This window comes from Betta splendens, chromosome 1, assembly GCF_900634795.4.
Source record: "Betta splendens chromosome 1, fBetSpl5.4, whole genome shotgun sequence".
Lineage (NCBI taxonomy): Eukaryota > Metazoa > Chordata > Actinopteri > Anabantiformes > Osphronemidae > Betta > Betta splendens.
Window position 1 is genome coordinate 10615856 of NC_040881.3, and position 25457 is coordinate 10641312.

A 25457-nucleotide genomic window follows, 5' to 3' on the forward strand; every position below is an offset into this window, starting at 1 on the left:
TGCTACAAATGCTTTTATAAAAACTACTGACATGAATAAATGACATGAATAAATGTAGTACATTAACTTTCCAAAGAGTACTGACACCTGGTGGCCAACGGATAATTAAACTTCACCCCTGTCAAGAAAGCAGCATTTACCTTCATTACAATAAGCCCGACTACCGACTATTATTTTTGTCATTACCATTCAACACAATAAAGCCCAAATGATTAGCTAAATAGTTAGCTATAGACGAAGAAATAAAAAAAAACTAAGGAGAGATTACACTTTTGTTATACTACTCAATTTCCTATTTGCATTTTACAGTAGTGCATTTAATAATTATAATCATGCACTGTTAAAGAATACACTTCACAGCCTTTCTGACTTATAACCAGACTTGACCACTGTAATGCCCTGTATGCTGGAATGCAGTCATCCCTTGGTCATATTCAGATGGTCAACAAACACAAGAAAGTTTGACCATAATCCCCCGTTCTGGCCTCTCTTCACTGGCTTCCAGTTAATTTTAGAATTACTTTTAGTTACGGACCTTTGTTTTTGTGACTTGCTACAGCGACGCATTCCAGCAGGATCACTCAGGTTCCTTTAATCAGTTTCTTTTAGATGTCCCAAGGCAAAATGCAAACGCTGGAGTGATTGTGCCTTTTTGGTATTTTTATTATTGGTAACCCTTTAAAAAGCTGCTAGGCACTTAATTTGACAACTTGTAAACTTTAGAATAACAACCCTTAAATGATATTTACTCTGTCATTATGTTTTAGGTCGTAAATCTAAAGGGCCATTAAACATAATCTACAGTCAACTTTATTTTGAAGGGCCAATTTCCGGTGTTACAGTTTGCGCTTTTTAGTGTAACACTATTTTCACCGCTTGGAATGTTTTGATCAACCCTCGCGCCGTTGAACTTTGCTACTCCGGCCCATACCACAGTATGACGTATTTCGCCCGGGACCACCCTTTTTTTGTGTAGCTTCCCAGCTAACTGAGCTAGCCGAGTTCAGCCGCCGATGACTGTAAACAACCACGGAATGCCTCGGAGAAAGAAGCCCGGCCAGAGCCCGGCCAGAGGAGACGGCGGCGGCGGCAACCGACCGCCCCACGCACATCCCGACGCAATGGCGAGCAACTTTCCGTCCGGCGACACGCTCTCCAGCTCCGACAAGGATAAAATCGTTAAAAACATGCAGGAGATGTTTTCACACCTGGACTCCGAAGTGCTGTACATCGTGCTGTCCGAATGCGATTTTAAAGGTACATTTCAAAGGGGAAGAGTTGCGGTTAGCGTGCGCTGCCCAACCTGCTCTCTGACTCTTTGGAATGTTCCGTGTAACTAGGCTAACCAGCTAGCTAGCGACGCGGCCGTGCACTAACGCCAGGGTCAAGTCATTTCGCTTCCACATTTTATAACGCGTGGCAGATCATTTAGCGCCATTACAGTCAGTGCATGCAAACACTGCATTTCTTTGTTGTTGTTTTTTAAATCTCTTTCTACCTGTTGTGCCTCTGTAATACATGCGTGGCACCCATTGATTTCCAAATATTCAAATCATAAACTAGTCTTAAAAAAACCTCTCACCGCCAAATGTTTATACACCAACATTTTATCTTGGAAGAGTTGATAACCTGAAGCCTTTTTTGTTCAGAGTTTTAAATATTATATATCATATAATGAATGTCACAGGCTTTTCACTTTTCCCCCATTTGTTCTCCAGTTGAAAACGCAATGGACGCCCTCTTGGAGCTCTCGGTGGCAGCTGAGACTGCAGCCCCTGTTCCTTCCGTCTCCGGCTTTGAGCGCACGGCTGCAGCACTTCTCAGTCCCCACCATTTCTCTGAATCCAGACCTCGCCCAGACGCCTCCAAACCATCACAGCAGCTCCCCTCACCTCCCTCTACAAAATCCCTGGCAGACGAGTTGGACCTGGTGGTTGATAAGGAACTAGAGGGGCTGACTGCCCAACAACTGCACAAGGACGAGCACCTCAGCAACCAGGATTTATCTTCTGGTGTATCCTTTTCCCCACCATGTCTGCAACAGACCCTTCCTGAATTGCTTCAGTCCAGCCTTGAAGCTAAATCTAAAGGTCCCTCTGCTGAGCAGACAGGCCAAGTAGTCAGCCAGTTGGAGCACATCACTGAAACTAATTCCTCCCTGGACCAACTCAGACAAGACAGGCAGGAACCGGCTTTGGACCTGGCCGCTTCGGGACGTCCCTCTGCTTTCCAGGTGTATAAAAAGCAGGAACCTCCGCATTGTCATTCAGAGTGGGATGTAGTCACAGGAGCAAGATCTAAGATGAACACATTGAATCAAGAACCACTTGGCAACATCTCCTCAGCCTGGAACCTGGAGGCACCGGTGTTTTCTCCCCGTATTCATGGAAACCAGTCACCAGCCTTTATCACCCCTGTGGCCCAACCACCCTCCGTCTGGTTTAGTAAACCCTTACATTTGAACCCAGTATATCAAGCACCACTCAAACCTTTGGCTCCTATTCCAAAATCCTGGGCTGTACCTGGCGCTGTAAAGCACTCTGACAAGAACAGCAGACTCCGCCTGGAAGGGAAGCTGCTCGTTCTGCTACGCGGTGCTCCAGGATCAGGCAAATCGTCCTTGGCAAGGTAACGATGTGGGGGATATAAGCCATACACTGTGCTCTCTACTGTAGTAACAAATGCTAGGACTTGTTCTAGCTGACGCATTTGAGAAGTTAAAGTTTGACAACAATATGCTAATTTTAACGTTAATTTTTTTAAATTGACCAAATCTTAAACTGTTACTGTTGACTCTTTTATGGTTTGCTAGGAGTATTTTATCTTTAAATCCTCAACTCAGGGATCTTCTTGAACCTTTTGACTGTTCTAAGGCCGAGGCTGAGAATTGGAAGTTATCAATCTTTTGTTAACTAACTCTTTTGCAGAGGCTAGCTTTAGACCACATTATTGCATTATTATCACACTACAATAATAATAATTGATCCCACATTAGGGGAAATTTTTCTTTGCATTTTAACCCACTGGGGAGCAGTAGACTGCCACAGAGCGGCGCCCAGGGAGCAAAGTGTCTTACTCACCAACACACCTGATGTTCTGGTGGGCTATGAACCTGGAACCTTCCTCTCCCCGAGCCAACGATCTACCACCTGAGCCACCAAGCCACCATAACCACAGCAATCAGAACCTCTGTTGGCATCAAATGTAACGGTGTGTGTCTTTCATTTCCCCCCCTCTCTAGAGCTTTATTAGAGGATAACCAGGGTGGAATTATACTAAGCACTGATGACTACTTCACTCAGAATGGACAATATCGGTTTGACCCCACTTTCCTGGGGGAGGCTCATGAATGGAACCATAAACGAGGTAAAAAAAGAAACACTGTTTAAAAAGAAGTGGCGCTTTAGACATAATTCAAACCTCTGTTCCTAGGTTCTTGTGCTACTGTTGATTATTTATAATAATTTGTTCGTCTTGTCTCTCTAATGGCAACATTATCCCGTAGCCAAGGAAGCTTTTGAGAGGGGCACTAACCCCATCATCATTGACAACACCAACATGCAGGGCTGGGAGATGAGACCTTATGTGGTTCAGGTCAGTCAGCTTGCTAGTAGTTTATTCAGCACAGTAATCAAGCTTTTCTACTTGAGTTCTTGACAGCTGTTTACCTCGTGATAATTTGAGTGAAAAATTTAGTTTTCATTTTCTCACTGGTAACCAAACAATGCAGCACGTTGTAGTTAACACACATGTATATTATTGAGAAAAAGGAATTGGGGGACTGTGAGATTTGATACATGTTGCAAATAAATTAATAAAATAAATTAATGGCTTGTGTGTATATCTGTCTTAGGCGCTGACACATGGATATAAAGTGCTGTTCCGAGAGCCAGACACTTGGTGGAAAAACAAGCCCAGAGAACTGGAAAGGTGTGGGCTAGAAAGGGAAATTAACTGGTTAACTAAATAGTTTTTTTCTAATTTGTTTTTTTTCCACGTGAAAAGCAAACTTAGTTTCCTTGTCTTCTACTTGTACAGACGCACATCACACAATGTACCAGTGGAAACAATCCGTCGGATGCTTGATGGATATGAGCGCTTTGTCACGGTCCAGAACATTATGGATTCACAGATGCCTGAACACAAACATCGCCTCCTTCTGGATAATAGGAGCTCAAAGTTTGTCACCTTAAAGTATTTTAGAACAGAGCTTCTTAAAACCTTTATATTTGCAATTGTGTTAATTTTAAACCTGTATAATAATGTCCATATACATTTTACTTCTTAAATATAGCAGGCAATCCTTTTCACATTGTTTCCATAAATTGTAATATATTGTTGTTATATTGTTTTTAATATTTATTCACATAGAACAGTTTTATTGCTCACAGTTAAAAGGAATTTTTTTGTTTTTTTCTGACAATTTACAACTTATCAAATTAGATATTGCAAATTGTTGATCTCAGTTTAGTTGTATGTAAACCCATATATTGTTCAATTGTCATCAGTTATTCCAGTTCAGACCAGTTCTATTCATACTTCTCTTGTTTTGTCTAGGCCAAAATCTTCAGGGACACCTTGTCCTGACCTGGTAGAGCAGCCGGAGTTAATGGAGGGGTTTAAGAAATCTCGATCTCAGCTGTTTTCTTCTCTGCCTGACGTGTCATCCATTGGTTGCCCTGCTGAATTGGTAACACTGGGAGACAGCACCCACAAATCGACTAAGGCACTCAGTTTGCCAGATGATGGCGAACCTACAGAAAACACAGAATTTTCGGATGGAGACGATTACATGGACTTAGGGGACTTAGATTCTGAATTGGATGCTCATTTACAGATGGACCATTCATTGGGCTCTCAGAGGATTCCTGACTGTATTGTGGAATCAGTGATGAATGAAGATCGCCATGGTGATGAAATGCCTGTGGCTTTCGCTGAATCAATTGGACAAAGAGTGAAAAGACAAAGGCCAAGCAGGAGGTCTGAATTCACAGATCTAGTGAAAGATACAAACCAGTTAGAATGCGAGGCAAATGAAGAAAGAAAGAATGAGGAGGCAGAAGAAGTTGTGTTGATGAGTGATGAACCAGAGAACAGAATGCCTGAGATGTTAGATTTTGTAGGGGACTGGCCTCAAGCGTCTCGTGAACAGCGACAGCTGAGGAGAAAAGAAAGACACACAGAAAGTAATTTGGAGGAGGTTGAAGGCGTGTCTCTAGAAACTAATGAAACAAAAGTGCAGTCTGACTCTCCATTTACAGAGTTTCTGAAGATTGCTGATGTTATGCAGACAGGTGCAGCTGTCATTCAGGCCAGAGCTTCCCATTCGTCTTCTCCTTCTCAGAGCTGTGGAGGGGAATCTGAGAAAGAAGAGCAAGCAGATAGCAGCTTTGAAGAATCCAGCGGCAGCGGACTCAGCAGTGAAGAGAGACCGCACACCTTAAACCACTTCAACAGCAGCAGCAGCAGTGATTTACCAGACTGTGTGTTAGACTGGAAGTCACCTGTCTGTCCTGCAGACGAGAAAGCAACAGTTAATAATGCGAAGGGGCTTCCAATTGAAAATGAAACTATTGATTCAACAGGAGGCCATGTTCAAGAAACAGAAGCTGCCATAGAAACAGAAGCTGTGGATTTGACATCAACCAACAAAACCTGTCTGTCTACTGCAGTCCGTGGTGGTGGTCATACTGATATATGTGCCAATGAATACACAGATAACGTTAGAGAGCGTGGACCTGAGGTTGGCAGCCATGTTAGAGAGGAGTGTCACAGTCCCGTCTGTGAGAGCTCCATGGAAGCAGATGTCAGTGGAGGCAGTCAGGAGAAAAAGCAACGACAAGGTCGCAGACCTGGGAAACATTGTAAGCTAGCTCTCACCTTCACTCAAAACTGCCCCGCTTCTTCATCAGATATGCTTGAAAATCCCTTTACCACAGTTCAAAACACAGACAGCTGTGGGATTCCAAATAAGACCGATGTGGAACCTAACTTGAATCCTACCTGTAACTCCAGCGTTAAGCTTGAACCAAATGTAGACCTTTGTAAAGAGTCCGTATCCGAAGCAGACTTACAGCCTTGTTCTCTGGTAGACACAGGCTGCTTCACCCAGACAGAACCTCAAGATTTTGCCCTTCTTTGGCGTCTTAATCATCAAGACCACCCAGATAATATAGTAATCCATGACTCCAGCCACGTCAGTGACTTTAAAGTCCTGTCTGGTGACTCTTCTCGCTTTGTGCCAGAGCTTTCCACAGCTACTTTACCAGCTGATACAGTTCATCCGTCTTTCCACAAAGAGGTCCCTTATCGTGTGGTGCATGAGAGAGGCACACAGGTGGAGGAGAAGGACTTTGGAGTGAACCAAGACCGGTCTGAAAGCCTAAGTATCCTCAGTCAACATTTTAAACTTGTTGCCTTTGATACATTGGAAGATCTATATGACAAATGCCATCAGGACCTAGAATGGACCACCAACCTGCTGCTGGACTCTGGAGAGAGATTTTCTAGAGATGAGGATGGTGATGGGAGTGAAGATGAACTGAATGCATCTAGTGTGTATGGAACTTTAGACAAGACCATACAATCAAGCGAATGTGCCAAAGGGTTCAATGAGTCCAGTTCTGAAGATCTGCATAAGGCAGGGACAACTGGGTCAGAGCAAGATATTCCGCAGTTAACCTGTGGGAAGGTTGGCGAGTCAGATGTGAGCTCCAGTAATCACAATGTTCTGTGTTCTGATGGTGTAGCTGATCCAGTTAGAAACAAGGAACATCTCGATACAACCTCTGAATTAGTAAACACACCTCAAGTGGAACTTAATCAACCCCGAGCAACAAAAGAAGGAGAACACACACTAAGACCAGAACCCAAACTAGACGACGAAGCTTGGTGTGGGAGCTTAGACGATGCAGTAATAATAGAAGAGACGAGAGTCGAGAATGAAGACGAGATTGCCAGCATGGATGAGGTCGAGCGGCTGCTGCAGGCTGAACTAGACGAGATGGAGAGAGAAGCCAAACAGAGGAGGGAGGAGCGAAGAAGCAAACATCTGGACATACAGAGCTTGGAGCTGAAACTACCCACCGAGCTGGCTCTTCAGCTTGCTGAACTCTTCGGTCCTGTAGGAGTAGACCCAGGTGACTAACATGCGGGTATCACACTGAGAAATCCATGCATTAGATGTACAAATGCCAGTACACCAGACGTCTAATAAACAACAACCCTGAGTGTGGTTTCATACACACATACAGTACAGACCATCTGACAACCATGTGTTACATTTATGTCCTGTGCAGCAAATAAAAGTGTGTCCTTTCTACTTCTAAAGGTTTTCTGTCCTCTCTGTGTCACTGTATTCAGGTACATGCTCCACCGATGACTATGCAGTAAAGATGGATCTAAATCTGGCTAAACTGCTCCATCACAAGTGGAAGGAAACAATCCAGGTGAGCTCTTCACCACTGGGCTGTGAAACTGGCAGACATTAATATTATATATGATTTAACTAATCTAACTTGAATTGTTTTTACAGGAAAGGCAGAATCAAGCAGCTCTTTCTTTTCGCCTACTCAAGGAAGGTAAGTTTACACACAGCAGAAAACATGAAAAACATACAGTACATTGAATTTGTTGTTTTTGCAACATACACTTTATAAACATTGCCTTTATTCAAATTTGATTTTAATTTGTGGATTTACTTCTGACACAGTACCATTTTATTTTCTCACCACCTTTGAATGCCAATCATTTAAATGTATTTAGGTTCAACACACTGGGGTGAGTCACAGTGGGACAAACCTGGACCAACAGAGCAGACATGGGCATCGCATGACCTCCAACCAGATCCCCGTGTTCAGATGCCATTCATGGACCACTGGAATGTGTCTCATTCACATGTCTCTCTTAGAGACATTATAAAGGAGGAGCAGGCCTTGCAGAACATGGCGAAGGTAACACACACCTGATGTACTACAATATGACCTCTTTATTACCCCTTCATCCAAAACTGTATTCAAATCTGTACATTTCAGACTCGACAAAGTCGAGCAGACCAGCGAGATGGAGCATCACAGTTCAAGGAGAACCAGCTGTACTCCAGTTTCCCCACTATTGACAGACATTTCCTTCAAGACATCTTCAGAGACCACAAGTGAGACACAAGTGTATCTCTAGGCCTTGACGGATTTCTGGTTTTGGTAGTCAGACGTTCTTCAAACCAGCAGTAGCATTTATGGAATATGCATCTGCTTACAAACCTGCACATCAAACCAGAATTATAAGTTATGTTTCTGTGTGATAAGACCCTTGTGATCTTGACAGATTTGTGTGTTATTGTTTGTGCAGTTACAGTCTAACCAAGACAGAGCTCTTTCTTCACTCTTTGCTGGATGAGGAACCAGTCAAGACTGTTGTTGCCCCAGAAACTCCTCGATCCCACCAACACAGACCAGCCAGCAAGGAAAGGGAAAAGGTATTTAAACATTACCAAAACTAAAGTATCTATCTAATTGACTAATACTATGCATTGCTGTGTATAGTAAGCCATTTGTCCCCAGTGATGTCATCATGCAATCAAATATCTGATGCTAGTAATATACAGTATTATATCACAATACATGTGTAAGAGTAGGGGAACTAGCCTCACAGAAAGTCTAATTGGCCATCTTCACTCTGTTCATTTCATTTTCAGTGGCAAAAACACCTGGAATCCGCCGCACTCCACTATCAGGACACTGAGGACCCAGAGTATGAGGACTTCAGGGCTGAGGCCGGACTGCAGAGGAGCCGACAGCTTGAGAGTTTCTCCAAAGCTGCCGAGGCCTACAAACAGGGACGCAAAGAAGTAGCTTCATTTTATGCACAGCAGGTGAGTCATGTTTGACTGTAGTATATTTAATCCAAGCTCTTATTTCACCAGTTACTGTAAGCACTTAGCACGGGAAACCTGTATTTAAATATATATATCGTAAATTTTTAGGGCCACCTGCATGGTGAGCGGATGCACGAGGCCAACCACCGTGCAGCAGTACAGATTTTTCAAAGGGTGAACTCATCACTGTTGCCCAACAACATCTTGGACCTTCATGGACTGCATGTAAACGAGGCCTTGGAGCATCTGACCCAGGTGTTGCAGGACAAAACCTCAGGTATCTAACATAATGCTGTAGCACCTACTTACCCTGTGAGGACAGGCCTCTGCCTGATTTGTTCAGAGCTGTTCCTTAGTCTTGGTCACTCGATTAGCTCGCCTTCCCCTTCTCACTGTACTCACTGTGCACATAATCAAACACACACACGTACAGCAGCTGCTGTGCTGCTTACCAGACGTCAAAGCAACAAACAGGAAAAATAAAAAGGCTTCTTCCAGAAGCAGAATCCATTATGGAACGGTTTTACAAGTTTTGGAAGTTCTCCTCATGACAAGTAAAGCTGAACTCAAAGTATAAACTGATGCTCTGTGCAGGTGGTGGAACCCTATTAGACGTCTTGTCAGCCAGAATACGCCATTTTGTTCATGTTTCTCTTGTTCACCGTATTTCTGTGTCTGCGTTGTGCCTTTTGTTCTTCTCTGGCCTCTGTAGACTGTGAGCAGGGTCTGTGTCGACCTCAGCTCTCTGTCATCACAGGAAGAGGGAACCACAGTCAGGGGGGCGTGGCACGCATCCGCCCCGCCGTTATAGAATACCTCACCAGCAAACAATACAGGTACACACACGCTTGGTACGCGCGCGTTTGAGCTGACGTGCATATTTCTTTACTAACACCCACCCTTTCTCCCGTCTCTTCTTCCCACAGGTTCACTGAGCCAAAGCCAGGACTCGTGTTGGTGTCTTTGAGGTGATATGAACCTGGTTTGCTGGATTCAAGCTAAAGCGGCTGTAGAAGCAAACACACCTACACACAAACACACACGCGGATGCAAATATATTAATTGAAATGTGGCCTTGGTTAAATTTGAAAGTTGATTCGAAAATCTTAATCTTAATTGAAATCTGAATCAGAATTGCATCCCTTTTATGAAGGCTACTTTAATTATAAACACAGACATTTTTATGCTCCTGTAAAGCTACAAAGTTTGTACAGTGTATTTTATATTTTAAATATTTAAAAATGTCATTATTTTTGCTTTGCAGTTGCATTTATGCCTTTTAAAGACCCCATGGTGTTTAGAAGGCTCTATGTTAAATAAGGTGTTTGATAATTCATAAGTCTACTAATCTGGAGTCATGTTTACGAGATGAGTGCTTTATGCAACTCGATGTAACTCATGATAGCGAGCTGCCTGCTTGGAGCTAGTTTTAGAGGGAACCTTTTGAAGACGTAGTGTAAACAGCTTGTCGATAAATCTACATTTGTTGCTGTTCTCTAAGGGGGCTATTTTTAATGGTACAGTGCAACAATATTTAAACTCAGGTAAAGACTTCTTTTTAGAAGCCAGTGGTGTGTTCTCAGCCTGTTGGTGCTGGTAGCGTTCTGGACACAAGTGCCACATTTTGTATCAGCGGTGTGTGATGTCTCTTTTATTTAGCTACAGCAAAACTGTGTCAATGTGTCACTGTACATTATGTAAATACAAGTATTATGAAGAGTTGTATTTTTTTACCCATTTGTTCAAATGATTTTACAAAGACTAATGTAATGAGGAATAAAATCGATCTAATTTTCTCTACGGCTTCACGTGTTGTGTGTCTGGAAAAGCATCAAATCAGTTTCCTAAAGCACGTCTTCGATGCAGACGGGCCAAATGAATGAGCTGATCCAGGGCACTTCCTGAAGTTGCAAAGGAAAACGGCAGAAATCGAGAGAGAGGCATGTTGAGCGCAGCTGCTGTGGGGGAGGCCGCAGAAGCGTGTGTCACACCTCCACACTGCGAGCAGCGGATGCGCCTGGCTCGGCTCTAGTCACTTCCCTTCGAGTGAGAAAAAAAAGTCCACCATAGCAATCAGGTGTTGAAACGTTTCGCCTGTTGAGTTGGACGACGTAACCGGTCACTTTTGACGCTTTCTCGTGTCTTGTTGTACATCTTACTTTAATCCTCCGGGTGATATTTTACCAGATTGTGGAATTGAAGGCGCTCTTTTATCTACGCTGTGAAGGTTCGAGAGGCGGCGGCGGCGGCGGCATCCGCTCGCTATACACCAGAAGACCAAAGGTAGGTTCTCTTTGTCTTTTTTTTTCATTCTTCTCTGGTTCTGTCCTATTGGGGAATGTAAGAAAGCTCAACAATGTAGGTGAGAGTCTAACGTTAAAACTTCAGAGGTTTGTCTTTGTCCTGGTCTTTTTAGAATGAAATATATAGATCCGTAATAAACACATTTTATTGTTAACCACACCATAAGTATGACGTTTGTTCATAGTTAATCTGTGTAAAAGTTGAAGTAATGGTTTGAACGTTTCCTCTGAGAGGCTGAAGCTTTTTCTGCTCAGGTATAGAAAACTAAACCATGGAAAAAAACACTCAGTAAAATGTCCCATCCACGTTACGGAGGTCTTCCACCTAAATGACTGTGTGACTGTGGTTTTGTGGTTATGGCTCGTCACTTCTGGTAATTTCACACAAAAGGCACAAATAATTTCAATATGCAGTGCCACAGAAATCTAAAAAGGTCACCAAAAGCATATCCGTTGTCCAACACGATCCTAAATATTGTGCCCTCGTATCGGATCAGTTTGTTTGAGGTTAAGGGCAGAATCAGTGCTGCATTTGAGGTAATGACCAACAGTGTGAGCACCTGCTGAAGCCCTCAGGACCAAGATGTGGGATTCTGGGTCACACCCGAACATTAGCCTTCACTTCCGTATTTAATAAGTACTTTGTCTTACATTTAACCTTTCATACTTTTACTTTTTACCTTAACAGAAAGGCTTGACGCCACGTGCACTCTAACGGTTGTACTTCTGTAGATGTTAATGGACGCAGCTAGTAGAAGTATATACTTTTTAACAAAGCTCCGTACAGAACCAAAAACTGCACTTTTAAACCAGGTTTGAGACTGACCGATGTGACGAGAGGCCTGTTTAAATAAGGGTTGATATAAAAACAAATGCTTTGTACTGTCATTGTAATGGTAGCACACATACTGTATGTGTATTAGTAGAAACCAGAATCAGAATTCTAGTTTCTGAATGAAAGTAATCACAAACCTTCTCTTGCTTTCTCTTCTCTTCAGTAACATTTACTTTGACTGCTGCTCTGTCTGGAGAGCATGTTGACCTTCAGGACCCTCACAAAGGCCCAGAATGAGACCACCGAGCTGCAGACACTGAGCGGAGGTGCAGGGAGCCGAGGAGGCCTGGATCAATAGGAGGTTATGTGAGGCGTGTGTGGAGCTGACCGCCGGAGAACTGCTTGCTCTTCATGTCCGCTGTAGCTGGGAGATACTAATGGACCCTGAAACAAAAGAACTTATTTAGTTAGTTAACAAGCTGTGGGACAAGCGAAATCTCCAAGTATGAAACTAGTCCAACAGAAAACTGCACATCTTCTGCAGTGAAAATGCCCCCCGTGGCCCGAGGTCCCAATACAAAGCGGCCCCAGACGTTGATGACCTCATAAACTCTGTTCCAGGCTGAAGTCGTAGAAACGCTGACACCGCTGTCGCCACAGAACCAGAACTTTCTAGAGGGGTGCGATTCTCCGAGACGACCATGAACGACCTGGCACAGATGTCCGTGAAGTGCGTCCTGGTCGGGGACAGCGCCGTGGGCAAGACCGCCCTGCTGGTCCGCTTCACGTCCGAGACCTTCCCCGACACCTACAAGCCCACGGTGTTCGACAACACGGGGGTGGAGGTATACATGGACGGGGTCCAGATCGACCTGGGCCTGTGGGACACGGCGGGCCACGACAACTTCCGGCAGATCCGGCCCAGGTCGTACCAGCAGGCCGACATCGTGCTCATCTGCTACTCCGTGGCCAACCGCAACTCGCTGGCCAGCGTCCAGCACAAGTGGATCGCCGAGGTCCGGGAGAACCTGCCCAGGGTGCCGGTGCTGGTGGTGGCCACGCAGACGGACCTGCGGGAGTCGGGGGCGCACCGCAGCACCTGCATCTCGCCGGCCGAGGGCACACGGGTCGCCCGCGACATCCACGCCAAGGGCTACCTGGAGTGCTCGTCGCTGGGGAACCGGGGCGTGCAGCAGGTGTTCGAGTACGCCGTGCGCACGGCGGTCAAGCAGAGCAGGAAGCGGGCCAGGAGGAGCGCGTTCAGCATCAACCAGTGCAAGGTGTTCTGACCGCGGGGCGCGGGGACGGCCCGAGGACGCGTTGCTCATTCAAACTCAGCCGGGACTGGAAGCACAGGAAAGCGAAGTAGGGCTTCTCGTATGTTTTCACTGTCACTAACGGGGGTTCCTGCTCCAGAACCGCAGGACTTTACGTGGACGCTGTGCGAACGGGCAACGAAGATATAAAAAGAGATACTAATGTATGTTGAGTATATGGATGATTAAACCTTTTTAAAACTTTTTTAAAATGATAAAAAAAACATCTTATGGTGTTAAAAGAAAATCAGTACAAAATAAAAACAATATAGATGCCACATATTAGTGGTTATTCTGTTTTTTATTATTTTTTTTAACATAAAAAACATGAATCTTAAAATCTGACAGTAACGTCAACAAACAACGAATTTCTTTTCCTTTGTCTAAACTGTGCCTTAAATGTTTTAATGTTTACATTTACCCCTAACAAACAATGTAATGAACACAAAAGGATGGTAAAACAAAGTATCAGTAATAATTTTCTCCGAGCTTCTTATTTCCCATTGTTAGCCGTTATCGCCGTTCAAGCCTGTCAGTGTAGTTTACCTTTGATTTAAAAAAAGTTGGGGTTACTGTTAATAATTTTAAATGTGGACTCATTCTCAAAGCGTAAGAATCATTTACACAATTTAGAATTTATACACTTTGTCGTGCTATGAGCTACTTGGTTTAAATGAGCTTTATTTCTTTGACTAGTTTCAAACTGGATTCTTGTTTGTACTGTGTTTTGTACTAAATATCATATCTTGTACATATTTATAGGATGTTTTATCATAAGCACAGTACACACAGCTACAGGTACAGTTTTGGTCAGTGAACTATATGTATTGTATAGTTATTATTTAAAGTGTGGACTCTTACAGCGTCTGATTCTCATGGAGTCACATCACATTATTGACCTTCATAATTAAAGAATAATTTTAGAATTACTATTTTCCCTAATTATTTTTGCTGTGTATATGTGACAGTATAATCGTGACCATGTGTTAACGTCACAGATAGTGGAGCTGTCGACATGGCTGGCTCACGCGCTGATGCACAGTGGAGATGAATTAAAACTTGCCAATTGATCCTCTCACATTAGCTTTTGTCTTCAGATTATGACACAGTTGGAAGAAAACTGCAAACCCGTCTGTAAGTAGGTTGGTTTGTACCTTCAGTACATCATACACAATATTGCGATAATGTACTAATATCTCCAGACTTCCACAGATGTGACATGAGGCGTAGTGAGGTGCATGTGAGAGCGTTGGAGGAGGAATTAGCTTCTCCCTCCTCCTCACGCTTTCTCCCCCTCTCACTCTGCACAGCTCGCTCTCGCCTCGTGCTCCTCGCCGCCGAGGACGAGAGCTACGGAGCTGGCTTCTCTAGGATGCGCTTAAACATCTAACCACATCCTAGCACACATGTACTGTATAATAGAGTCAAACGCAGTGAAGGCTCGCTGGTTCCACACTGCCTCAAACTCTGATGCACACTCTCAAGTATATATGTCTTTTGTTTGGATTATTAGCACAAGCTCGAGCCATTTGACCCCACAGAGATGACATTGACATACCACATATCTACATGAGTGCATATCACATAATAATATTAGTTTTAATTGAAATCTCTACAGGTTTGACTTCAGAATTACAAAGCGAGGAACTGTGAGCCTTGAGAGGCTGCCTGCTGTGGTCAGATCTTTCATCTGTCAATGCGCTCGCTCCCACATCCACCACAACGCCTTATTCCTCTGTGCGCTGTGTGTGCGTGTGTGTCACAGACACACAGGGGTGTACGCGCTGGGGCCACTTCATAGTCGGTGGCATGTGGTTCTACTTGCTTCTCAGAGGCTCTGATGTGTTATCTGAGCAGCTGGGAAACGGGCCTCTTCAACGGCAGGCACTTCGCCGAGCAGCAGAAAAGGCCCCGGGAACCACAGCGTTAATAGTAAAGCGCCTGCTGAGGGCGAATGTGGAGCACGCGCCGGCTGAAGGATGATGAGAATGAGTGGAGGGGACCTAGTTAGTGTTAGCGGCCGCACCGCTGCTTTCAGACTCAGCGTGAGTTATCAGGTAATTCATCATCGAGCTCCACAGATCGTCCTCACGTTCTCCATTAAAGGATGTGACCTGATGGAATTTCTATTTGCACCGACAGTGCGCGCTCATCTGTGATGCAGAGCAGAACATGTTTGTAGGATCGGTTCCTCGCTGCCTTGTGTTTGTATCACCGGCGTCCTGTACATGTACTGATGTTGCTGATGACTGATTGATTGATGACTCGTTGGCTGTTACAGTCTATGCATCGTCAGGTTTTCTATTCAGTTCAGGTTCTTGTCTGTCACACACACACACACACACACACACACACACACACACACAGGAAACACCTGTTCTGTTCTATGCGAGCTCAGTACCACAGAAACTCTGTGACACATTAACGCATCACATGACCACCCGCTTTACTCTGCACAGTAGAACTGAGCAGAACAATTCATTGACATCGTCATTGTCAACATTTCATTCTCTATCTGATGCAATCGTGAGACAAAGGGTGAAATACATTTTCTCTAAAACCCCACATTGTACCTTGAAGACTGGCGGATGTAGACATGTAAAAAGGTTTGTATTACTTTTCAGCTGATTGGCAAGTTTTTCACATTCAGACCCAAACGTCCTATAAACTAGCGGCTTTTTTTGTGTTTCTTTTTACTGTTTCCCACCTTCGAGAGCTCTGACACATTCAGGACGTATTTGTTCACCCAGACATTCAGGAAAAATGATCACTCAATATTCAGGGTCAATATACTACAAAAAGACAAGTTTATGAGTGTGTAAAGAGATTAATTTGTTGGATACATTTGTGTTTTGTCTTTTCTTTTTCTTTTCTCCAACCAAAGGCATTTGGAGATTGTACTGTACACAGTTACATTTTTACTAGACAACAACACTGACTGAACATTTTTACTTATACTAGTAGTACCTTTACAAGTACTACTTAAAGTTGTTAAAGATCTTTCCACTACTGGAGCTGCTTTCATTTTTGTCTACACACATACAATATTACTACAATAGAACTCAACATTATGATTGACCTTGTCTGCTTGTTGGGTTATAAACCGTGTCAGAGGTCAGATAGCCTAGTAGAAAAATGACCAGGGCAAAGTCACATTAGACCATTTATCATCTGCCAACTTTGTATAGATTCTCGATTTGCAGAGTGAAACCTGAATCTGTACGTGTGCATAGTGTACGACATGTGTCACATCTGCACTAACATGTATGTGCTCATCTTGAATGTCCTGAGCTTAGAGACATGTCAAAAAAGTGTGGCTGTGACTGACACGCGTCTTTATCTGTGTAATGCGGTACGTTCCAGTGTGTGCGTACATGTGTGCGTTAATGTGACTGTGTGTTGTACAGTGGTTGTGGTCATGTACACAAGTGGATGGATGCTGCAGGCATCACATTTCACCCAGTGCCTGTGTGCTATGTGATACTGGAGTTTACCTGTGTGTGTGTGTGTGTGTGTGTGTGTGTGTGTGTGTGTAACGCTAGCCCCAGGTCCTGTTCCAGAGCAGCGATCACACACAGAGACACGGTGACAGAGGCAAACTGCGACTAACAGCTAGCGAAGCATTCAGAGTATCTGACAGGATGTAAGAGTTCGAGAATTTTCTGTGGTCGCCGCTCACTCAGCCTCATCGGGGCAGAATGGGGATCAGAACAAAGTGACGGTCTGGATTTGGACCCGGGCCGCCTCAGCGATTGCTTTGCTGAATTATTGATCCCTTGGCTTGTGACTGGTTGAAGATGAGGAAGGCAGCGCTGATGGTTTGGATCAGCCTCTTGGTGCAAGGTCAGTTCTGTACGACACATACGTTTGATCTTTACATTCACTTGATGCTGCTCTCTGCTGCTTTGCTCATCTCTGAAATTCTGTGTCCCTGTTACGTGCAATCCTGCGCCCCGTGTCCTCGTCCCCTCAGTGTCCCACGGCGCTCAGGGTCATTACGCTCGCAAACTGCTCAAAGACCTGATGGAGAATTACTCCGAAGCTCTGAGGCCTGTAGAGGACACGGACAAAGCGCTCAATGTCTCTCTGCAGATCACACTGTCACAGATTAAAGATATGGTGAGTGAAGAGGAAACTCAAAGAGTGTAGCTGTCATTACGCAACTCCGATTGAGAGATACAACACCTGCTGAACCCATCCACGGATACGACCCTACACACCTCTTTAGATGTTCCTTCGTCTGCTTTTGCATGTTTCCACACTCGCTAGCAACAAGATGTGAACATTACGAACCCCTGTGAAAGGAGGATTTATTGAATTGCTTTTGTTTTATCTTAATGTGTCTAATAATTTATTTGCTTTAGCACTGAGCTCCCAGTTAGTGGTGACAGGTGGTCAGGAAAATCAGCTGTGGACAACAATCATCAATTTATTGTTACTTTGACTTTTAAAGTAAAAAACAAAAAAATAGTAATATTTATTTTTTAGATTATGTCCTTGTATTTTAAAAATCAAAACAATTAATGTAATATTATTTTAAATACACTGTTTATGGGATACTTTTCCTTTTGTTTTTTCAAGCAAAATGTAGACCTTTTACAGAGAACTAGTGAAGTAAAGAGGTGGGTGGTGGTGTTTTTCTAAGCAAAACTTCAGGATAGAGTTTTCAGGAGAGAGTTTCACACTACTCTGAACTTTATTTCATTTGAACCAGTACAATAGGTTGTAGGGAAAGGCAATCGCAGATCATTTCTACAGGCTGTGGCCACACACACACACACACACACACACACACACACACACACACACACACACACACACACACACACACACACACACACACACAGAGCGTGCGTTACATTACGCAGGCACTGCCAAACCGGTAAATTTACACTTGTTTTAAAGTCTGTGCCCCAAGTTTGCAACTGAAGCTTCCAGTCCACAAGCCTGTCCTCAGGTTCCTGGATGGAGGGCCTCAAGTTGGTTCCTCAGTTTCACATGCTTCTTCAGAGCTTGTGTAGTAAGATTAGTGTAGTGAACTAACTAGTAAAAGTACATTTTAGGCTGAGTGGCCTTACACTAGCTCATGTTTCTGTTTAACAACCAAACAAATGCGTGTTTTTTGTACTATACAGCTTTTTAATGTAGTGTTACTCAGCGACCACTAGAGGTCACGACTGAGCACTATGAAATTGTTTTCAGTCTCTCCAAACGTGTCCCTTCAAAATATGATCGTATTATCTCTATGGATGTGATGTTTAGGATGAGAAGAACCAGGTGCTAACCACATACCTGTGGATCAGGCAGGTCTGGCACGATGCCTACCTGAAGTGGGACAAGGAGGACTATGACAACCTGGAGATGATCAACATCCCCAGCGAACTGGTTTGGAAACCGGACATTGTCCTCTACAACAAGTCAGTAATAGTAATAGGAGAGAGATAGCGGAAACAGAGAATCGGTGAATGATAATCAAATATGACCAACAGGTATGGGGTGCTGAATGTAAAAGGAGCACCTATAACTAGTTTTCTCACATTTTACTAAATGACACGTTTTCTCACATTTAGTTAAATGTGCAAAAGTCTAAATGTAAATGTTAAAAATGTTAAATGATCGCCGAGTGCAAGACTAATATATACTCATGAATGTGCAAGTAGACTCCATCCCTACCCTCAAACAGCGCTGGTCTCAGATCAGAGACTTGAACTCAATCACCTCAAACAGTGCGCGCAAACCCCGCCCACATCTGATCTGGAAACTTTTGTTTTTAGCCTGGACGTAACTTCGGCTAGCTAGTATAGTTTAGCCAACTAATTCTCCACCGGCGCCACAGAAATATTCTATTTAAACCTACTTAACTCCCCATTAATGGTGTTTACGACAGAACGGCAGTTTGAAGCGGAGCCTCAGCCCGCACACCTGCCGTTACAGCCCGTTCAATCTCCCCCAACGTGAGGGAGTCGGAGCTGGCGGCCATGATGGCTTCGACTTCAGGCTTCTCTCCATTATCGTCGTCCACCGATCCAGAGTCAGATGTGGGCGGAGCTATGCGTACTGTTTGACGTGTTTCAGTCTGCGTCACTGATCTAGGATCATAGGAGTCTACTTAAATATTCAGTTCGATCATTTAACATTTAGATTTAACATTTACATTCACATTTAGACTTTTGCACATTTAACTAAATGTGAGAAAACATGTTGTGTCATTTAGTTAAACTAGTTATAGGTGCTCCTTTTACATTCGGCACCCCATAAACAGGGTGAATCTTATTGTGTGTGTAGAGCAGACGAGGAGTCGTCAGGGCCGTCCAGCACGAACGTGAAGCTGCGCTACAACGGAGAGATCGTGTGGGACTCTCCGGCCATCACCAAGAGCACCTGTGTGGTGGACGTCTCCTACTTCCCGTTCGACTGGCAGCATTGCGACTTAACCTTCGGCTCCTGGACCTACAACGGCAACCAGGTGTGATGATGAGGGACCTATTCAACCCAGATCTCCGCCTGCCTCACATCACTGTTTTCTCATAAACCTGTAATATCCCTCTATTATTATAATAATAATAATAATAATAAATACCCTCTTCCTCCCAGGTGGACATCAGTTTGGGAAAGGACAGCGGCGACCTGTCCGATTTCGTGGAAAACGTGGAGTGGGAGTGCAGCGAGATGCCTGCCGTGCGCAACGTCACCATATACGGCTGCTGCTCCGACCCGTACACCGAAATCACCTACACCCTGCACCTGAAGCGCCGCTCCTCCTTCTACATCTTCAACCTGCTGCTGCCCTGCTTCCTCATCTCCTTCCTGGCGCCGCTGGGCTTCTACCTGCCCGCCGACTCCGGGGAGAAGGTCTCCCTGGGGGTCACCGTGCTGCTGGCGCTCACCGTGTTCCAGCTGCTGGTCGCCGAGAGCATGCCCCCTGCCGAGAGCATGCCCTACATAGGTCTGGATCACTCACCGATCTTTAACTTATCAATACAAGGTCAAAATATTGTAAAAGTATATCATCATTTATATTGACCATAAATTCACAGTTAGGCTACCTTTACTTCTTTTGTTGTCTTCTAAAGGGAAGTACTACATCGCCACCATGACCATGATCACAGCCTCCACCTCCCTCACCATCTTCATCATGAACATTCACTTCTGTGGCGCCGAGGCCAAGCCGGTGCCTCACTGGGCCAAGGTGCTCATCATCGACTACATGTCCAAAATCTTCTTCGTCTACGAGGTCGGGGAGAACTGCACTACGCCGGAGAGCGAGAGAACCCCGCTCTACCCTGAGGAACCCCTTGCGTCCCCAGCACAGGACGCGTGCGGCCGCTACGGCGACTGCCACTACGACGACGCCTACCGCCACGAGCGAGACCTCTACCGGTACAGCAACGGCCACAGCGTGCAGCACAGCGGGAGGCGCCACGGAGCCGAGGCCAACGGCGGCGGGAGCCACCGCTACAACGGCCACGCCCCCAGACTGGAGAGGGGCGAGGCCACGCGACACCACCAGCGCGTCTCGCGAGATCAGCTGGACTACCGGGTTCACGCGCACCCGCACATGAAGGAGCAGCTCCCGCATCCCGCGGGCACGTATGAAGTCCCGGCCTGCCCCTGCTGCTGCCCGTGCCTCCAGCACAACCAGGTGAACCGGCGCTCGTTTTACCCGCTTATCTGATTACTGTCCGTCTAAGGTTCCCGCGGGCGCCCGTCCGCCCCGGTTCATCTGTCCGTCTCGTCCTCAGGTGGTCAAGAACATCCAGTACATCGCCAACTGCTTCCGCGAGCAGCGAGCTACATGTGTCAAGGTAGCCGAGTGGAAGAAAGTGGCCAAGGTGATGGACCGCTTCTTCATGTGGGTCTTCTTCATCATGGTCTTCCTGATGAGCATCCTCATCATCACCAAGGCGTCCTGACAGTCGCCCCCCGTGGCGGTGTTCACCTGGACGTCAGTGTTACTCACGAGTCGCTTTAGTGCGTTAAGATGATTCAAAACCGCTTTGTCTGCGAATCAGATGCGCCTGTGTTGTTTGTGTACTCATTGTTATTGTTGTGGCTGCGACACAAACACTGCACAGAAACCATATTTTTGACTGGACAGAAAAAAAAAATCACCAAAGCTGTGTTTGCACATGTCATGGAGCGGTGGAAAGGTGAGAAGATCCAGACCTGACCTGGATCACGCATGAACCCTTCGTTGATGAAGAATTACCACACATCAAGTCATCAGCATTATATATATCATCATATTTACATTAAGCAGCCATGTGATGCTGTTTTCCAGAGTTGGCACAATAAAGCTAAAAAACGACGACAGACACTCGGACTTCAGGCAGAAACTGATGAATAATCATCATTATGATGAAGGTAACAATACTAAAGTTGGGGAAAGTCCTCTGTTTTTTTAGTTCAGATGGTATAAAAATGGTTCAAGTAAATTCTGAATTGTTGACTTTCAGAGAAAAGCGTGAATGTTTACGTTTCTTAGCTAAACTCCCTTTAATGCAACGTTTAGATCTTAATTGAAGCCTACCTCGTTAGATGCACTACATTACACTTTTATATCTTGGTATTAAATGTGGTTTAATTAACTGTTGCAGCAGTTTGCTTTGTATAAATACTTTTTTTTCCAATGTACATTATTGCAGTTTCTTACTTCGCTTACTGTACTTTAAGCGTCAAAATAGTGCTTTGTGCTCTGCTACAAACCTAGCAACCTAAGCTAAACCCCTGGTGCCAGCAGGTAGCGTAGAACCAGCGGACACACGATACAATCACTGCTCTCACATAAGAAATAATTGGACACACACGCTGCTTCACAGACATGACTGCCTCCTGTTCAGCTGCCAATGAACCTGTCATTTGTTCCTCCAGCCTCTGGGGGGTACGGACAGTTTCTGAAGGAAATGTACACTTTATCCATTTTTATCCATTATTAAAAACCGACGATAACCTGTGTGACAGGTGACATCAGAGCGACCTCTGTCTCCATCTAGTGGAGGAAACAAGTGCACACCTTCAGGGATGTCTGCCACACGCTACATACATGACATCCGTTCAACAACACCAAGGGTCACAATTACCAACCAGTACACTGATTTACTACCAAATACTTATAATACATCTGAATAAGCCTCAACTGCACATTATAAATGCGTTAAACCTAAGGTGGTGATCAAAGTAGCAGACGAATACCAGCACTGTTACTGTGTATCTGGGAGCACAGCATGTGTGTCTGGTCTGAGTCGAAAGACAGTGACTTGCTACTGATCCAATCACAAAATCACCAGCTGGACTTTGAGCACATTGACTCGCTGCTTATCTCATCCTCCACCCAGCTCCTCCTAGAGGCTTCTTCCCAGCGCTCGGCCTCAGCTGCAGCGTACGAAATAAAAGATAAGCACCGCTGGACTGAGAGTTTCAGAGACGTACTATTGGACCACTCGGACTGCTGATTATAGTGGTTGGAGGTCGGGGGGCTCTTCTTTAGACAAAAGATCACTGCTCTCATTTGTATGGAATTTGTAGCAGGAGCAACATGTCCTCCCTCACCAGCCAGATGTCCTCAATCAGCTGCTCAAGTAAGTTGTGTCCTCTTTCTGCGGTTCTATCTACCCTTTAACCGCACTGTGTGCTATTATCCAGTTTCGTCTCTGCAGGCGCAGACGTCCGGCTGGTTTTGCTTGGGAAGACAGGCAGCGGAAAGAGCGCCAGCGCCAACACCATCTTGGGCCACGAGGCCTTTGACGCCGCCGCCGGCGCCTCCTCCGTCGCCCTGTGTTGTCGCAGGGCTTGCGGGGAATTCCGGGGGCGACGCCTGACCCTCCTGGAAGCTCCGGGGCTGCTCCACACTCATCAGCCCCCGGAGCACGTGCTGAAGGAGATGAGGAGGAGCGTTGGCCTCCTGAGCCCCGGCCCCAGCGCTTTTCTCCTCATTCTACGTGTTGGGAGGTTCACGCGGGAGGAGAAGGAGGCAGTGAGGCAACTCAAACAGGCGATGGGCGCTCATGTTCTGAGCTTCTCGCTGGTGGTCTTTACCCACGGAGACCTCCTGGAAGACGGAGCCTCCGTGAAGCACTGTTTGATAGATGACTGCGGCGACTTGGCGGAGCTGGTGGCCGCATGCGGAGGCAGATACTGTGTCCTCAACAACCAAGCGCCCAACAACAGGGAGCAGGTAGCTGAGCTACTTGCATTAGTGGACAGCATGATGCAAGAGAACGAAGGAAGCTGCTACGACGTCAAGATGCTCCAGAGAGCAGAGGAAAATTGGGTTCAGGAGGTGGAGGAGGAGAGGAGGCGCCTGAAAGAGAAGGAGGAGCTGTTCAAAAAGGTGCAGCAGGCGGCCATTAAAGAGTGGTATGAAAAAGAACTAGATGTGGTGCAGCAGAAGAGCAAGATGGAGATGGAGGAGCGAATGTGGGCGCTGGAGAAGGTCAATAAGTTAGCAAGAGATCGGGAGGAGACCTTCAGGCGGGAGTTGGAGGAGAAAGAAAGGAAGGAACGGCAAAGGAGGGTACAAGAGATGGTGAAAATGATGGAGATCCGTAAGGAGGAGGAGGAGAAGAGGGAAGTTCTTCAGCGGAAGCTTGACAGAGTTACGAAAAAGCTGCAGGAGCGAACAGAGCAGACGCAGAAAATGAGACGAGACGTGGAGGAAAAACTGCAACGGGACAGAGAGGAGAACGAGAAGAGAGAGAGGGAGAGGGCGCTCGAGCAGGCGGAGATGGAGCGGGCCGTCCGGCGGGTGGAGGAGCTGAAGGTGGAGCTGGACGAAGCCAACCAGAGTCTGCGGGAGCAGCGCAGGCGGACGGGGGACACGCTCAGGTACGAGGCGGCGGAGAAGCAGAAGAGAAGGAGGGGGTGAAGGGAAGGAGAGAGAAGAGAGAGGAGAGAGAGACGCGAGGATCGGACGAGGAGAGGAGGAGGGAGGAGGAAGAGGAAGAGATAAGCGAAGAGAGAGAGAGGAAGAGGGGAGGATAGGGGGGAGGCGGAGAGTCCTGCAGGGGGAGAGAGAGGCGCGGCTCTGAGGGCGGCGGCGCGGCGTCCAGGAGGACGGCGCCCGGCGCGCTGGCGACCGCCGCTGGACACGCACAGGAAATGGGACTGGCGGGCCTGAACGCGGTCCGAGGGGCCGTGGGAGCGCCGTGCTGTGTACAGTAGCTGCACAGAGGGCCGTCTGTTCAAACACGCAGTCGGGCCTTCGTTATGATGATTCATATTTTTTAGGCATGTGCTGGTGTATTTATGAATAGGATTTGACCGTCACTCCCTCAAACAGTTCACTCAGCGAGGCAAAGAAAGGAAGTTGGCCGCGTGAAAGCCATTTCATCGCAAACAAACGGATGTACAGTAATTCCAGTGTGTCCTAAATCAGCGAATGCACCAAAATAGTACGAATTCTCCAAATGATGGAGTTAATCTGATTATGAGCGCCCTGCCCTCTGCCTCTGACTGCCTGTCTCTGGCTCCATTATCTAATTCTGTATTCAAACAAAAGCGTGTTGCCATTAATAAAGATCAAGCATTGCTTGAGTGCTATTTCGGTGTTTGTCAGCGAGGCTTCAGCGGCGCCATCTGGTTCCGTCCACTGCCAAAAGCCTGCTTTTATCCCCAGCAGAGAGAGAGAGAGAGAGAGAGAGAGAGAGAGAGAGGGCGGTCGTGTATCAGAGGAGAGCATGTCACACACACAATTTAAATCCATTTTGGCTCAAATGCTCAACATCCCAAAAGTGCAGCGTGCACTGGTTGTAAACTTTGCACGTATTGAACAGATGTTATCAGATTGCTGCTGACGGGGTGTTGTTGTCGGTCGCAAACAGCCAGTTGCTCATTCACAAGTTTCCCAAATACAAGCGTGGTCGGTTTGAATTGCGTCTGACATCCTGCAGCTCCCCGTTTGGGTTTGAAGCGCTCCACCATTCGCCAGCTGGTCGACGTTCAAGCGATTAAAATAAATAAAAACTGCAAAACTGATAGAATCTATAGGAATCAACTACATCACAGAATCTAAACCTATTAAGGCAAGAAATAAAGGCACAGTGTGAACAAAACAAAACCTCTGGTGTTCAGTGCTTTTAGATGTTCTGTGTGGCTGCAGGTGTGACACACACACACACACACACACACACAGTTCAAGAAAAAGCCACATCTTTTGAAGAGACTGAAGCAATTTCTAACATTTAGCCCTTATA

At 45.7% G+C, this 25457-nt stretch overlaps 5 protein-coding genes and 1 long non-coding RNA gene across 7 annotated transcripts in view; 4 read left to right on the plus strand and 2 right to left on the minus strand.

Annotated features, from left to right (window-relative positions):
- Nucleotides 1-1228, minus strand: part of pds5a (PDS5 cohesin associated factor A) — an 18802-nt gene extending 17574 nt beyond the window's left edge. The window contains exon 1 of the mRNA XM_041070598.2: nucleotides 1209-1228. The gene's annotated coding sequence lies outside the window, so the exon portion shown is untranslated. The remainder of the gene's footprint in view (nucleotides 1-1208) is intronic.
- On the plus strand, nucleotides 844-10668 carry n4bp2 (NEDD4 binding protein 2). The gene is made up of 16 exons (XM_029152374.3): nucleotides 844-1257; nucleotides 1719-2628; nucleotides 3242-3366; nucleotides 3506-3594; nucleotides 3854-3930; nucleotides 4039-4179; nucleotides 4558-7139; nucleotides 7363-7448; nucleotides 7535-7580; nucleotides 7765-7952; nucleotides 8034-8152; nucleotides 8347-8473; nucleotides 8693-8869; nucleotides 8981-9149; nucleotides 9585-9708; nucleotides 9799-10668. Exons 1-16 carry the CDS (start codon nucleotides 1014-1016, stop codon nucleotides 9842-9844), a joined length of 5250 nt encoding a protein of 1749 aa, XP_029008207.1. The 5' UTR covers nucleotides 844-1013; the 3' UTR covers nucleotides 9845-10668.
- LOC129604483 (uncharacterized) lies at nucleotides 8120-9587 on the minus strand. Its single transcript, XR_008695398.1, has 3 exons — nucleotides 9182-9587; nucleotides 8359-8823; nucleotides 8120-8258 (listed from the first exon to the last, which is right to left on the minus strand). It is a non-coding gene; the product is annotated as an uncharacterized LOC129604483 (long non-coding RNA).
- Nucleotides 10669-10907: 239 nt separating the features above from the next.
- rhoh (ras homolog family member H) lies at nucleotides 10908-14196 on the plus strand. Its single transcript, XM_029152402.3, has 2 exons — nucleotides 10908-11155; nucleotides 12174-14196. The coding sequence occupies exon 2, from the start codon at nucleotides 12652-12654 to the stop codon at nucleotides 13237-13239; it is 588 nt and encodes a 195-aa protein (XP_029008235.1). The 5' UTR covers nucleotides 10908-11155; nucleotides 12174-12651; the 3' UTR covers nucleotides 13240-14196.
- A 2389-nt stretch (nucleotides 14197-16585) lies between these two features.
- On the plus strand, nucleotides 16586-22005 carry chrna9a (cholinergic receptor, nicotinic, alpha 9a). 2 transcript variants are annotated; one of them, XM_055510886.1, is made up of 6 exons: nucleotides 16586-17385; nucleotides 18529-18683; nucleotides 19552-19732; nucleotides 19861-20212; nucleotides 20340-20908; nucleotides 21009-22005. In XM_055510886.1, exons 1-6 carry the CDS (start codon nucleotides 17290-17292, stop codon nucleotides 21177-21179), a joined length of 1524 nt encoding a protein of 507 aa, XP_055366861.1. In that variant the 5' UTR covers nucleotides 16586-17289; the 3' UTR covers nucleotides 21180-22005. The 2 variants fall into 2 exon arrangements, with proteins under 2 accessions (XP_055366861.1, XP_029008218.1); XM_029152385.2 differs by having other exon boundaries at nucleotides 16586-17109.
- A 484-nt stretch (nucleotides 22006-22489) lies between these two features.
- On the plus strand, nucleotides 22490-24130 carry LOC114843494 (trichohyalin-like). The gene has a single exon (XM_055508209.1). It carries the CDS (start codon nucleotides 23147-23149, stop codon nucleotides 24128-24130), a length of 984 nt encoding a protein of 327 aa, XP_055364184.1. The 5' UTR covers nucleotides 22490-23146.
- Nucleotides 24131-25457: the final 1327 nt, after the last annotated feature.

What these genes read in the sequence shown, in the direction of transcription:
- n4bp2 (XM_029152374.3), top strand. Translation starts at nt 1,014, where the DNA reads ATGACTGTAAACAACCACGGAATGCCTCGGAGAAAGAAGCCCGGCCAG. An exon ending in CCAGCAAGGAAAGGGAAAAG is followed by an intron (nt 8,474 to 8,692) that starts GTATTTAAACAT and finishes TTTCATTTTCAG; the next exon opens with TGGCAAAAACACCTGGAATC. An exon ending in CTCACCAGCAAACAATACAG is followed by an intron (nt 9,709 to 9,798) that starts GTACACACACGC and finishes TTCTTCCCACAG; the next exon opens with GTTCACTGAGCCAAAGCCAG.
- rhoh (XM_029152402.3), top strand. Translation starts at nt 12,652, where the DNA reads ATGAACGACCTGGCACAGATGTCCGTGAAGTGCGTCCTGGTCGGGGAC.
- chrna9a (XM_055510886.1), top strand. Translation starts at nt 17,290, where the DNA reads ATGGAGAATTACTCCGAAGCTCTGAGGCCTGTAGAGGACACGGACAAA. An exon ending in GACATTGTCCTCTACAACAA is followed by an intron (nt 18,684 to 19,551) that starts GTCAGTAATAGT and finishes TTGTGTGTGTAG; the next exon opens with AGCAGACGAGGAGTCGTCAG. An exon ending in CGAGAGCATGCCCTACATAG is followed by an intron (nt 20,213 to 20,339) that starts GTCTGGATCACT and finishes TGTCTTCTAAAG; the next exon opens with GGAAGTACTACATCGCCACC.
- LOC114843494 (XM_055508209.1), top strand. Translation starts at nt 23,147, where the DNA reads ATGAGGAGGAGCGTTGGCCTCCTGAGCCCCGGCCCCAGCGCTTTTCTC.